The sequence below is a fragment of the Gracilinanus agilis genome, chromosome 6, assembly GCF_016433145.1.
Source record: "Gracilinanus agilis isolate LMUSP501 chromosome 6, AgileGrace, whole genome shotgun sequence".
Lineage (NCBI taxonomy): Eukaryota > Metazoa > Chordata > Mammalia > Didelphimorphia > Didelphidae > Gracilinanus > Gracilinanus agilis.
The window spans coordinates 9,468,899-9,482,719 of record NC_058135.1 but is presented as its reverse complement, the minus strand read 5'-3'; the positions used below and the strand labels follow the sequence as shown (position 1 = coordinate 9,482,719).

The following is a 13,821-nucleotide window of genomic DNA, read 5'->3' as shown; positions in this document are numbered from 1 at the left end:
CACAACATGACAAACAGGGAAATATGTGTTATTTGATAATATGTGTATAACCAATGTCATACTAACTGCCTACTTGGAGAGAGGGAAAGGTTGGAGGGAGGAAAAAAAGAATGAGATAAATTGTTAGGCATGGCTAATGTGAGAATTTGTTTCTCTTAGATAAGCATAGATATTATATTACATATTTATAATAAATCAGGATTATATTATTGTTATGTTAAATATGTTATATATTAAAAAAGATAAAAATAAATGGTAACAAAAAAGCATATGACAAGCATCGAACCACATTCTTAGTAACCCTTGATCACTTTACTACAAGTGGAGAGAGAATGAATACATGCAGACAATTAATTGTATCCTGCTTTCTACTGTCTTAGAATTCCTAAAAGATCTTACTACCACTTTCTCCCCACTCCAATCCATCCTTTATTAGCAATGCTAGAATAATCTTCCTTGTATTCACCTCACTCTTCTTATTCAAAACCTCCAATGGATTCTTACCATCTCAAACGACATTTGGAATCCTCTGTGTAGCTTTCTGAACCCTTCAAAATATGGAATTAGCTTATCTTTCAAGTTTTATCTTATATTACTGTTTCTGAAACTCTGCGCCCATCATAATGATCTCATCAGTGCCCTACCTTCATATCCTAGTTTACACTACTTTTTATACTCAAAATTCCCTCTTTCTACTCCCTTCTCTTCCTTTGATTTCCTACCCAACCTTTAAAATGCTACCCAACTATTGACATGTCACCTTCCCCTCTTTAAAATATGTTCTTTGATGGCAAGGGCAACTTATTTTTGCCTTTGACACAGTGTTTGGAAAACAGTGTTTAATAAATGCTTGATACTAACTAACCGAGCTCTAACAAGAGGCCCTTTTCAACTTGACCAATCCATCAGGTGCTTCCACCACAGAACTCAAAGAGCACCTAGTATTGTAACCATCTGATGCACCTGTCTTGCAATATTGTATATTACTGGGACATTTGGGGGAAGTAAAATAGAATAATGTATGAAAAGCACTTTCTATAACTTAAAGTGTTAAATATAGGTAAGCTGTTATCATAGTCATCAACTTGTTCTCAATTTTTTCCCAATGGAGTTCAGGTATAAAATGTTTCTGAAACAAATTGCTATGTTTTTGCTATTCTTTTATACGTAATGCTTTAAGGAGTATTACACAAACAGATAAAATAATTGCTTTTTATAGTTTAATTAAAACATTAGATGTAAACCTCTGTAAGCTCACTGTGCCAAAACAGTAGTGTCCCCTTATCTATGATTTTGCTTTCTGTGGCTTTAGCTATCCATGGTGAACACAAAACACTGGAAATCTGCCCAGAGATCTGTCTATGGCACTGGTTTGGCCCTGGGTGGGATGCCTCATGGCACAGAGGGGCAGGAGTTGGGAGAGAGAGCACATATACATGAGGGTCAGCAGGTGTTCACTTATACCTACAGTTTCAGATTGTCCACAGTAGTCTTAGAACATACTATATGATTATTATTACTATTATGGCTATCTATATTTGTTTCTCACTTCTCTAATAGATTATGAATGTCAGGAGGGCAGGCAGGGTAGATAGCCAGGACTGGAATTGAGTGGACCTGGGTTCAAATCTGGCCTTAGCTATGTGACTCTGGACAAGTCACTTACCCTTAATTGCCTAGCCCTTACCATTCTTTTGCTTTGAACTGACACAATATGAATTCTAAGATAAAAGGTAAAGGTTCTTTAGAAAAGGACAGACATTATATCAAATCTAAACTTTGGCACTTAAGTGCATTTGAAAGAAGATAATCAAGACAAACTCTTCTCTTAGTTAATCAATTCAACAATCTCCCCTTCTCATGAAACTTGACCCAAGCTGCTAAAAATATCAGGAAGCAGAGATTTCTCTTTGATCCTCATTCCCTTCTCTTTACAGGATATCTACATGAATGTAACATTTTCAAAGTATCAGATCAAAGAGTCTAAATCTCATAGATACAATATCTTGACAAAATAAATTTTGCTTCTTTTTAACTTCTAACATTTCTTCATTTGTTGGTATTTTTTTAGATTTCTGATAATTATCCTAAAATGAGGGCTTGGAAATTATGTAAATAGAATCTGTTCCCAACCCCCAGGTTCGTCCAACCCAGCTCATCCAAATCCGCATTCCATTTGCATGCTTTTGATACATGGAGGGGTGTGAACACACAGGGATACATAAGGAGGTGTGGGAGCACAGGCTCTCTCTACTTCCCTGGACTGGCATGAGAGGTGGATGGAGAGTCATGTGGAGGATCAACATGTAGTCAGACTTAGAGTAGAACAACAAACTTTAAACCTATGCCTATCTGCTTTCTTTATTTCAAGTGATTATTAATAATAAACTCTATGAAAAATAAGAACATGGAGTTATTAATTTAAATATAACAAAATCAAGAATCAAATGATTATGCAAATGACAAGGACGTACATTCATAGATCACATGTTAAGAGCTAGAAGGGCCTTGACAAAGAGATAGATACAAAGATCTATTTTGACATAGAAAATCAGAGTATGGTGATGAGATTAGGAAGAAACATAAGAAATGTGTTAGGAGTAATGTAGGTAGAAAGAAAGTAACTAAAGTTCATAACACGAAAAAAATGTTTTTTATGGGATGTTACATGTATTGACGGACACCATGTGATGCAGTGAGGTTTATGACAAGTAGGGCAGCCAAATGATAGTAACAATATTTTGGCCATAGTGATGATAAAACCAAGAAAAATGCAAAATAACACTCAGACCTGTTCCCTTCCATTTCTACAGTAATGATGTGACAGTAATGAGAAACAGGACATAGAGTATTAAGAATCACACAGCTTCCATGCCATTTGGCATAATCTTTTAGATCAAACTAAATTTGTTGATTAGTACCTTTAAATATGTGATTCTTAACCAATGAAGAATGAGTTGAAATTTTGCTAGAAGGGTTGAAAAGTATCAGTCTTGAAATACAATAAATGAAGACAGAAGAAAGAAAAAATTAGTTAAACAAAGGAGAGCTCTTTGTAAAAGAAAAAAAAAGTTGCTGATGTAATGGAGTTTTACCATATACCTAAAGGCAAAAATGAGCAAAATATTTGGTCATCAAGCAGTTCAGCAATAATGATATGTATTGGCAAAAAGACAACCACAAAAATAATTGCAGCTTGTATACTGGCATCCATTTCTGAAGAAGTAGTAGAGAAATTACACAAAGATGAACCTCCAAATTAAATTAACTTATACTCTAATTTTTGGTGACCTTAATGAAAAGGTATGAAAAGATGAGGAAAGAGAGAGATATGCAGAAAATCATGGATCAGGAAGAAGTAAAAGAACACAAAGACTTGCAGAGACCTCATGATTTTATATTATAAAAACTCTTTATGGAAAATAGGTAGTAAATAGAGATGGCAAGTACACTATGCTCCCACCTCTACCCTCATTAACACATATCTACCCAAATTCACAAAAATAAAATTGATTATATTTTTACTACCAGGAATAAACTTGTTGCTGATTTGGGAGTTGTCTATGAGTCTATTGTCTGGGAATAGTCAGAGTTAGGTTTAGATTTAGTGAAAAGCAATAAGTAAATACAATAAAGAGAAAATGAAATGGCATATAACTGAAACAATTCAATCCTAAATCAAATAAGAATTCATGGAAATACTTATTATACACTAGGCACTCACTGTGCTAAGTGCTAAAGATACGAAAAAAAAAAAAAAAAACGAAACAATCCCCCTCAACAAGCTTACATTCTAACAGAGGACAGCAAGAAAATATATAGTGAGATATAAGATACATAAAAAACAGATAAAAGAGAAGAAACTAGGTGGCTCAGTGGAAAGAGAACCAAGCCTGGAAATGGGGTGTCCTGAATTCAAATCTGCCTGCAGAGACTTACTATCTGTGAGATGCTGGGCAACTGACTTAACCTCTACTGCTTCATTGCTCTTCTGCCTTGGAATTGGCACCAATTCCAAGACAAAAGGGAAGGGTTTATTTTTTTAAGCAAATATAAAATAATCATGGGTGGCAGTCACTAGCAGATGGAAAGTACAGTGGGGAGAAAGCTTCTTAAAGAAGGAGGTATTCTGATTTCCTGGAGAAAATCAGAGATTCCAGAGGAAAATCTTCCCTGGAATGGGAGACAAATGTGCAAAATAATGGAGACAGGAAGTAGAGTTTTATGTTTGAAAAACTGCAAGTTGGTTAATTGTTGTTCGTCCTTCATTTCAAATAGAACCAATGACATTAAGGGGTGATGTCCCTGAGTTGGATTTAAGTGAGAAACACAAAGTCATCACTCTTACTCTCTCTTCCAAAGTTATCCAAGTCCAGTGGCAAGCCAAAAGTCTTGATATCCCAAGATACAAGGGATGACCTTGGCATCTTCAATATCTGACCAAGCTCTAAGAAATACACAGTGCCTGCTCTAGCCACCATTGATGGCCATTAGAATGAATTGTCTTCATCTACTCAATCTGCCAGAGGAATTCGCATGCTTGAGGTAAAATAACCCCTTATTTAACTGATGGATTTGAGGCCTTTCAGTTAACCTAACCCATTGTGCTGAGAAGGTTTTACTAAGATATGGATGTCTACCACGATGTATGCATGCTACAGCTTCCTGGCGCCATTGTATTCATGGAGGACTAGCAAGTCTCATGTAAGAGAATGTTAAGCTCTTTTCAGAGCTGCTCATCTACTTCTTTAAAAACAACAACAACTCATCTCCTAACTCAGAATCAATACTGTGTATTGGTTCCAAAACAGTAGAGCAGTTAAGGGCTAGATAATAGGGGTTAAGTGACTAGTCCAGAGTCATATAGCTAGGAAGTATCTGAGGCCAGATATAAATTTGGCCTTTCTGTCTCTAGGCCTGACTCTTTATTCACTAAGCCATCTAGTCACCCCTGCTCATCCACCTTTGATGTCTACCTGTCATCTGTCAAATAGGCTAATTTATCTGAGCTTTCAATCTTAACAATTTTGTTTTGTTTTCCAAGTTACTCCCTTCCACATCCATTGAAACCTAACCTTGTTGTAGTCCTTGTTATTGTCCTTTTTATCCTACCTCCATGTCTTTGTACTCTTTGGCTATCTCCCATGCCTGAAATGTATTTGCTCATCACCTCTGCTTTTTAGAAAGTCTAATTTCCTTTAAGTTTCATTTTAAATGAAACTTTCTACATGAAGCCTTTGCTGATTTATGCAGCCACTAGTGTCCAGGCTCACCAAATTTCCTTGAGTGTGTGTGTAATTATATTATCTTATGTATCATATTGTATATAATTAATATGTACATATACTTAATATATACATATGACTTCCAGTGTTAGAGCATATATTCTTGAGGGCAGAGTTTGTTTAACTCTTGTCTTTGTATCTTCAGTGCTTAACATTTACCTGGCACGTAGTGAATGACAAATGTGAGTTAATCTTTTTTTTAATGAAACTATTTTTGAAATATACATTTTTCAGGAAAGATTACTCTGGTTTCACCCTAAACACTTTGCTATCTCATTGCTATCATTTTCTTAGATAAAAATATTTATTTTTTCTTTTATTAAGTTTTACTCATTCTTTATTTCATTTCCATATAAGTTTTATTTTCAAATTCCAATTATTGGGTATAATTTTAATGCATTGTGATCTGTAAAAATATTGACTTAATACTTTGCTTTTCTATATTGGCTTATGAGTTCTTTATGTCATAGCTGTATTTTTTTTACAAAAATGCATAGAAAGCAGAGAGTATATAAAATTCTTATGATTTCCTTAAAAACCATAAAACCTGACAGAGCCATAAAGATGCTTTGGGCCAATTGAGGAAAAGCAGCAAAAGAGATAGGTCTGAAATTCTGCTCTGAGATCATTTGGCAAGGACAGATTTCAAGTCAACTACAGCCCTTTATTAGGAGCCAAAGTTAGCTCCAATATAAAAAGTTAAGTCATTCCTCAAGTGGGCTTCAGCTATCTGGCCAGATTCCTCAGACAAGCAATATCTGCAATGTCTAGCACTATTTTAGGCAAGAGACCTTGAAGATGTGTCTTCACAGACACATGTATGCTAAGACCAAAAACCCTTTGTATTCTTTGTTTAACCATATTACACCTGTGCTCTCCTTCACTCCTCACTTCTTTGGCTAATTCTGACATTATGCCTATGATTGCTAATTGGCTTTCAATGATGTAATGCTTCTTTAGTTACTAGTGCATAATTTCTTCTAAATACTGGACCTGTATGCTCAATAAAATAGAATCTGTGATCCCATTCACAGCCCCCTTGACCCTGTCAACTTCTCATCCATTTAGGCCTTTTCTCTCTCTCTTCTCCTTCTCCCTCCAAGCTGGTCCCCAAAGAGAACCAGCTCTTATAAAAAACCATAGGCTTATCATACATGCATGGTTTTTCAAGAAAATCAAAATTTTAAGGAAAAAATGACTTAGAATGATATATACTAATGGACACTCAATTTCCAGAATATTAAAATCCAAGAGCTCCATATTAAGAGTAACCATACAGGGATGAACTTAAGATGGCAGAGTGAGAGGTAGAATATTTGTCTTAGCTCCTTCACAGTCCTCTCCACAGCACAGAAAGCATGCCAGATCAAATTTGTGTTAGAAAAGCCAAGAAAAAGTCACAGTGATTCATTTTTCCAGCTCCGGGCAATTTAGAAAAATAGAGAAGTCTGTGGACACTGGAGCAGGGACTGGTCAGGAATTCTCTTCAGTGTCAATGATAGCAGTGGTGGGGAGCATTCCAGCACCTACAGATAGCAAGGAAACTAAACATTTAGGAAGGAAACACCTGAGCAGGAAGAAATCCCATAAGACCCCTATACTAACACTGGGAGGAGTAATAGGTGCAATCTGGCAGTTCTGCCTCCCATTACCAAGTCCTGGGTCATAGTATTCACAAGTGAAGACACAAGGAACAAATTCCGGAAACATAGGTGTGTGGCTCTGAGCCCAAGAGCAGATTGAAGAATCCATTTTGACCTTTAGCCTTGCACATAAGCCAGTAGTAGAATAAATAAAGGCAGGCAGCTAAATCCAAGGGGAAGTAGCAGATTTTCAAGCATTTCTAATGAAAAAACCAGAGCTGAATAGAAAATCTGACCTTCAAGAAAAAGACTCAAGAGATGCATGAATGGTAAATCATAAGGGACTAAAAGAGGTTTAACTGTTTTCATTCTTATTATAAAAAGATGATACATGTTAACTTCTCATAACTTTATCATCAATAGGAGACTTTAAGGAAGTCTACTAAGATTTATACTAATACTAAATCTAGGAATTATTTGATTATGTTGAGATAATCTCAAAATAAGAATAAGAGAAAGAGAGATAAGCTGGGAAAGTGGGGAAGATGGAAGGAAGAATGGGTAAATGTATCTCATATTAATAGGGTGTGTTTGAAAGAGTCTATATAATGGATGGGAAAATGGAAAAGGATTGGGTCACACTTGGATCTCATTATACTCTAAACTGATTCAAGAAGGCAAGATTATACATACACAGAGTTGGGGTTAAAAATTCATCTTAGCCAACAAGAAAATAGGAAGAAATGGGATTAAGAGAAGAAAGGATGAGTGAAAAGAGGAGGAAATAAAGGCAGTGCTGAGAAGCTAAATAGATTCTTGATGAAGGGAAAGGGTTAAAAAAAGAAAGCTATATTTAAAAGAATAGAATGGAGAGAAATAGACACTTAGCAAACATAACTGTGAGTGTAAATGGGAAGAATTTACTCATAAAATAGAAAAGACAAGAAGAATGTATTAAAAACTAGATTCAACAAAATATTACTTACAAGAATAATCATGTTGGCAGCTTGGCCATCTAATGTAACCAGGTAGACAGACGTACAAAAATACATATGATAAAAAAAATTAAAAAGTGATCATACAGTTTTCTTAATATCAAACTGAACAAACTGGCAATATCAGCAATTGTGTATTATTATTTGAGCTTATACTTATTATATTTCTAACTTCTCCAAAAGATTACATTCTATGCCCTAATTTTTATTTTAAATAACTAAACAAAATAACCATCTTGTTCTTACCTCCCACATCAACCTGTAGTCCATACTTTCATCCAAATCCTGAGGCATTTTCTTCTCCCCAGCAAATGGGCCAAACTTTTCACCCTAAACATGAAGGCATTGAAAAGGCATTACTACAATCATTGGGTAAATAGAGTTGAAGAACAACTTTTCTTTAGCAAAAAGGGGGTAGCATTTGCTCTCCCTGATTTTATGATTAGAGTTTGGAGCACCTAGGAAAATGTTAGGTAAATGTAGTGCCAGCCAGAGGCTAATGCTCTTGGTCTTCTTAAAAGAGTTCAAATCAAATTGATCTGCTGTTTGGAGACTAATTACTGAATAGAAGCCTTTATAAAAAGTTTAAGTCATTTAGAAACCTGAAATAAGGAGATGTTGAAGAGAGTATGGGATAAAGTTTGCCTGTCCTCAACCCTCAGGCAAAGGGCCTCACAATCCAAAGCACTGAGGTTTTTAAAAATAATTTTATATGGTTTTTGTCTTTATATTGCCTAAATGTATCCCTCTATTATCATTACTCTGCGTCCCAGAGTTATTGAGGACCAGTCTTTACTGTTTTAAAATATGAAGTCATTATGCTGACCTTCACTAGGTTTCTTTTAAAATAATAAATCTATCCACACCACTGATGGAAAAGAAGGGACATGCTGTCTTTAGAGGAGTACATATGCTTTGGTTAAAAACCAAAAAAGAAAAAAGTGCAAAATCCTTGGCTGGCACCTCAAACACCCAGCCACAAGGGCAGACTTTGTCCTTGATTTGTGTTAAGGGTGAGGTGCCTTGTAGCTGAGCAACAGTCTTATAGCTCCAGAAACAACACTGGAAAGGCAGAGGGTAGACCTCGGTCTGCCCTCTCCACAGCAGCCAACATTTAGAGAGACAAATCAAGCATTCTTTAGCCAGATCTGCAAGAAGACTGCAGGAAGGTGCTCCTTTACTCATGAAAGGAAAGCTTTTATTGCAGGCTGACCTTGTGAAAAATGCCACCACCAACAACATCTCCAGAGAGATTGGGGAAGGAATGACTGTGATATGGGGAAGCAGAAGCAAATATAATTAGAATTCTGTATGATTCAATTCAATTCAACAATCATCTATCAAGTGCCTACTGGGTAAAAGGTACCCTGCTAGGAAAATAAAACTACAACAGTATGAAAGGCAGCAATCCTTACTCTCAAGAAGAATGCATTCTACAAAAGAAACCAGGTAAATATTTATCACTATATACACAAAATTAACCTAATTGTTGAAAATAATTGAATTTTAAAGCTGGAAACTACCACAGAGAAACCATCTAGTCTAAATCATCCATTTTATGGAAGAAGAGCCTAAAAACTGGCCAAAACCAAAGATCTCAGAAGGCCATACTTCTAACTAGTGGAAGAGCAGCTACAAAAGGCTACTCTTCTTGAAAGAAGTCAGGAAGGCTCAATTTTCTGAGTTCAAAGTAAGTGTCAGAGAAACTTACTGAATAGGTGGCCCTGACCACACATGTCACTTAACCCTATTTCCTTCAGTTTCCTTATTTATAAAATGAACTGGAGAAGGAAATGGCAAACCACTCTAGTAACTACCCAAGAAGTTCCCAAGTAGAGTCATGAAGAGAATAACACAACTGAAAAATAACTGAACAACTACTCTTCTTGAAATTAAATTCCATTGAAAATATATTTCTTAAATAACTGTCATTTGCATGGCCACATGCTCAGTAAATACAAATATGGGGGTGGGATACAATTTTCCTGCCATGCAAGGAATCACAATACACTGGAAATGACATAAGGTACAAAATCAATATAAGTCAAGAAATCTAAGAGTGTAATAAGGGTGAAAGAGAAAACCTAATAAAAGCATTCAAGGAAAATTCAAAGAAGGAAAGAAAACCTTTGGCTAGGGAGATCTGAAAAGGATCATGTAATAAGTTACTGTCTGACCCTTAGGCAAGTCACCTAACATCTGTTTGCCTCACTTTCCTCAACTACCAAACAGAAACAAGAACAGACCTTACCTTTGGGTGTGAGGAGTGAAATGAGAAAATGTTTGTAAAAAGTGTGTAGCATAGTGACTACCATATAGTAGGTGTTTATTCAATGTTTCTTCCCTTTTCCCCGATAGAATAATGGAAGGTATGATGTGAAATGAGTCTAGAAAGGCGACAAAGGGTTTTTGTTGTTGGAGTCATTTTATCCTAGGGGACAACAGGAAAACCCTGAAGATATTTGATAGGGTAGTGGCATGATCAGATCTGTGTTTAAGGAACATCAATTTGGCCAGTAAATGGAGGGTGGATTACAAAGAGTAGAGGCCAGAGATGCAAGAATACCAATTAGGATGGTTTTGCAAAAACCTAGACAAGGCTTGAACTAGAACAGAATCTGTGTTCATGGAGAGAAGAGGATGGTAGTATGAGAGGTTAGAAGTAGAAGCAAGAAATAAATTTATTAAAAATGAAAGAAGAGGGGGCAGCTGGGTAGCTCAGTGGAGCGAGAGTCAGGCCTAGAGACAGGAGGTCCTAGGTTCAAACCCGGCCTCAGCCACTTCCCAGCTGTGTGACCCTGGGCAAGTCATTTGACCCCCATTGCCCACCCTTACCAATCTTCCACCTATGAGACAATACACCGAATTACAAGGGTTTAAAAAAAATGAAAGAAGAAAGAAGAAAAGATGACTGAGAGATTTATGAAAGTTTATGACTTGAGGGATGGTTGTACCTCAACAGTAACAAGGATATTTCAAGGGTAGAAATGGTATTTTGGAATAAGGAGTGTGCTCACAAGGAGATGCTATGAAATGCATGGAAGTGGTGATTGACAGGGGGATTCTTAGAATCTTAGAGGAGAGGTAGAATAAAGAGATTTTGTAACTGTCAGTTTCTGGGAGTTGAGAGAGGGAAAAGAGCTCTGAGTCTTTCACTCCAGCTTTGGGGAAGTGAATCCACTCCTGGGAAAGACTCTCTTATCAAATGGAAATCTACAATATCCTGAAGCTCCTGTCAAAGAAGAAACAAGATCAACTAGGGAACAGATTCGAATTCCTGAGTCTATCCCCAGGGATTTTCCCTAAGGTAGACAGAATAACTCCTAGTTCCGGATTCATCATCTCACTACTCCAGTTATCTTATTCCTTTTGAGGATTAGTCTAGGAAAGACAGAGAAACTATAGATAAGAGAGGAGGATCAAACTCAGCTTTAGCCAAGGGCTGTCAAGACTGGACACCGTTGCTTGCCACCTTTAGTTAGGGACTCCATCAACCTCTTTCCTGCTCTACCCTTGTTCTCTTTTTTACAAATAAATCTTTACACCTGAGAAACTGTCAGATTAATCAAACAGGGTCATAAAGATATACCAGTTTGGGGCTATCTTAGAGAGGGTCTACTTTGATTGGGTTAAGCCAAGTCCCAATCAACTGCCATGCACTCTCTTTCTCTAGCATTCTGTTTTAGGGGAGAAACATTTCAGAAGACTAGGCAAAAATCCCTAGTCAACAACCATTCCCCTTTTCCTGAGGTGATTTCTCTCTATGGCAGTTTGCTGTGTTATCCCATTCATACAGTTTGTGCTGACTCAGCTCAGGGAGCCAGATAGGCACTTATTCCTTTGAATATTAGAGAAACTGCCCTGCCAGACCAAGTTACTCAAAATCCTTGGTCACCCATTACATCCCTGCAGGGGTTTCTCAGTTTCCTTTTTAAAACAAGTAAAGATAAATTTGGGGAGAAGGATGAGATCTAGTTTTGAAATGGAATGTTTGAGATACCAAGAATATCTCCAGGTATAGACATCCAACAAATAGGTAGAGATATGGTTCTAGATCTCAGAATAAGCATTAGGGCTAGGAAGTCACATTTGGACAATATAAAAACTGTATTTACATGAGAGGATGAAATCAAGGTAGAGAATAAAATGAGAAAAGATAGATCATGATAGATCCTTGAGGGACATGAAGTGTTAGTAGATGAGGATTGTAACTAACAAGTAGGAAACAGGGGCCTTAAGCTGGTAATAAGCCTAGCAGGAGGATGGTGCTGGTTGTAAGCATGGAGTGAGAAAACCTCAGGCTGGGCTTGTAACTTGTTTATGAATGTAACAAGGATCCAACCCTGGGAATTGAGTGCCAGAGAAATCTCACTGCTTGCCACCAGGCTCCTTTAAGATATCTGGTAGCTGGCCCCTCCCTCCTGAGGAAACAGCCTCCTATTGGTTAATGGCAGGCTGGCAGGAAGTGGATGTAGAACTTCCCACCCCTCAGCAAAGGAGTTTGTTCCAGCCCAAACTGCTCAGAATCCCTTCCTGTTGCCTGTCCTTAGCCTTTGAGGGTAGGGAAATAACCACAGGATTCACTAGTTAAGGCTATGGAGTTTATTGATTACTGGGTAGGGAACAAGGCAATGGTAAGAGGGCTAGGAAAAACTATGATCTGTTGTTGAAGAATATCTGACTGAAGCCAATAGAAATCCTTGGAAGAGCAGGCAGCCCTCTGTCAGAGTGATGTCGTCTCTGATTAGGAAATAAAGTTGATCTTTGGGCTAATCTTGTCGGTGATGATAATAATAATCTAGAAGATTGGATCTTAAAATCCTACCTATTCTAGTCCTACCCATGATACACATTCCCACCACCCAATTCACTCCCACTACCCGGGCCCAGGGGGTAAGGGGTAAGTGAGTGGTCAGGGTGCAGTCAGGTCGGGAAAGAACCCAGCCCTGGGTTTCCAGGGATTTTTATACTCTTGGTCCACTGGCAGTTGATATTTGCCCTGTGGCTCATGCCACCTTCAACATTCCATCCAGAGCAACTGACAGGTTTGCCCTAAGCCAACATGGCAAGGTGAAATTACTATATTACAGAATCCAATAGAAGTAGCTAAAAGAATAGTGAGACAAGGGCAGGGGGAGGACTATTCATAAGTAAGACTGAGGAAAATATGGGAGGAGAAAGTATCCAAGAAGAGGGGGGTGATCCATAGTAGGAAAGGATACAGAGAAATCAAGAATAGTGGCTTTACATAAAAATGTCACAACCAAATGCAGAAAAGCAGAAATAATAAATGCAACTGTTTTCAGAACATAATGCAATAAAAATTTGGGATCAATAAGGGTTCATGGAAAGGCAAATTAAATAATTAATGGGGGGCAGCTGGGTAGCTCAGTGGATTGAGAGGCAGGCCTAGAGATGGGATATCCTAGGTTCAAATCTGGCTTCAGACACTTCCCAGCTCTGTGACCCTGGGCAAGTCACTTAACCTTCATTGCCTAGCCCTTACCACTCTTCTGCCTTGGAACCAATACATAGTATTGATTCTAAGACAGAAGGTAAGGGTTTTAAAAATAACAATAACAATAATTGGAAGTTAAATAATCTAATTCTTTAAAACAAATAGATTAAAGAACAAATTAAAGAAATAATCACTGATTTCATTAAAGAAAATGACAATGAGGAGAAAACATAGTAAAATTTATGGGATACAGCCAAATCAATACTCAGGGGAAAATCTATATCCATGAATACTTATATCAATAAAATAGAGAAAATCCAGATCAATGAATTGACCATGCAACTAAAAAAAAAACTAGAAAAAGAACAAATTAAAAACCTCCAATTAAAGACTAAATTGAAAATCCTAAAAATCAAAGGAGAAAATAATAAAATTGAAAGTAAAAGAACTATTAAACTAGTAAATAAGACTAGGAGTTGGTCCTATGGGGGAAAAAACAA

General features: G+C 37.1%; 1 protein-coding gene across 2 annotated transcripts in view; it reads right to left on the bottom strand.

Moving 5' to 3' along the window:
- PRDM5 (PR/SET domain 5) overlaps positions 1-13,821 on the bottom strand; it is a 271,300-nt gene that overhangs the window by 236,524 nt on the left and 20,955 nt on the right. For both annotated transcript variants that reach the window (XM_044682300.1, XM_044682301.1), the window contains exon 2: positions 8,110-8,193. In XM_044682300.1, the coding sequence (XP_044538235.1) occupies positions 8,110-8,193 (84 nt within the window). The remainder of the gene's footprint in view (positions 1-8,109; positions 8,194-13,821) is intronic.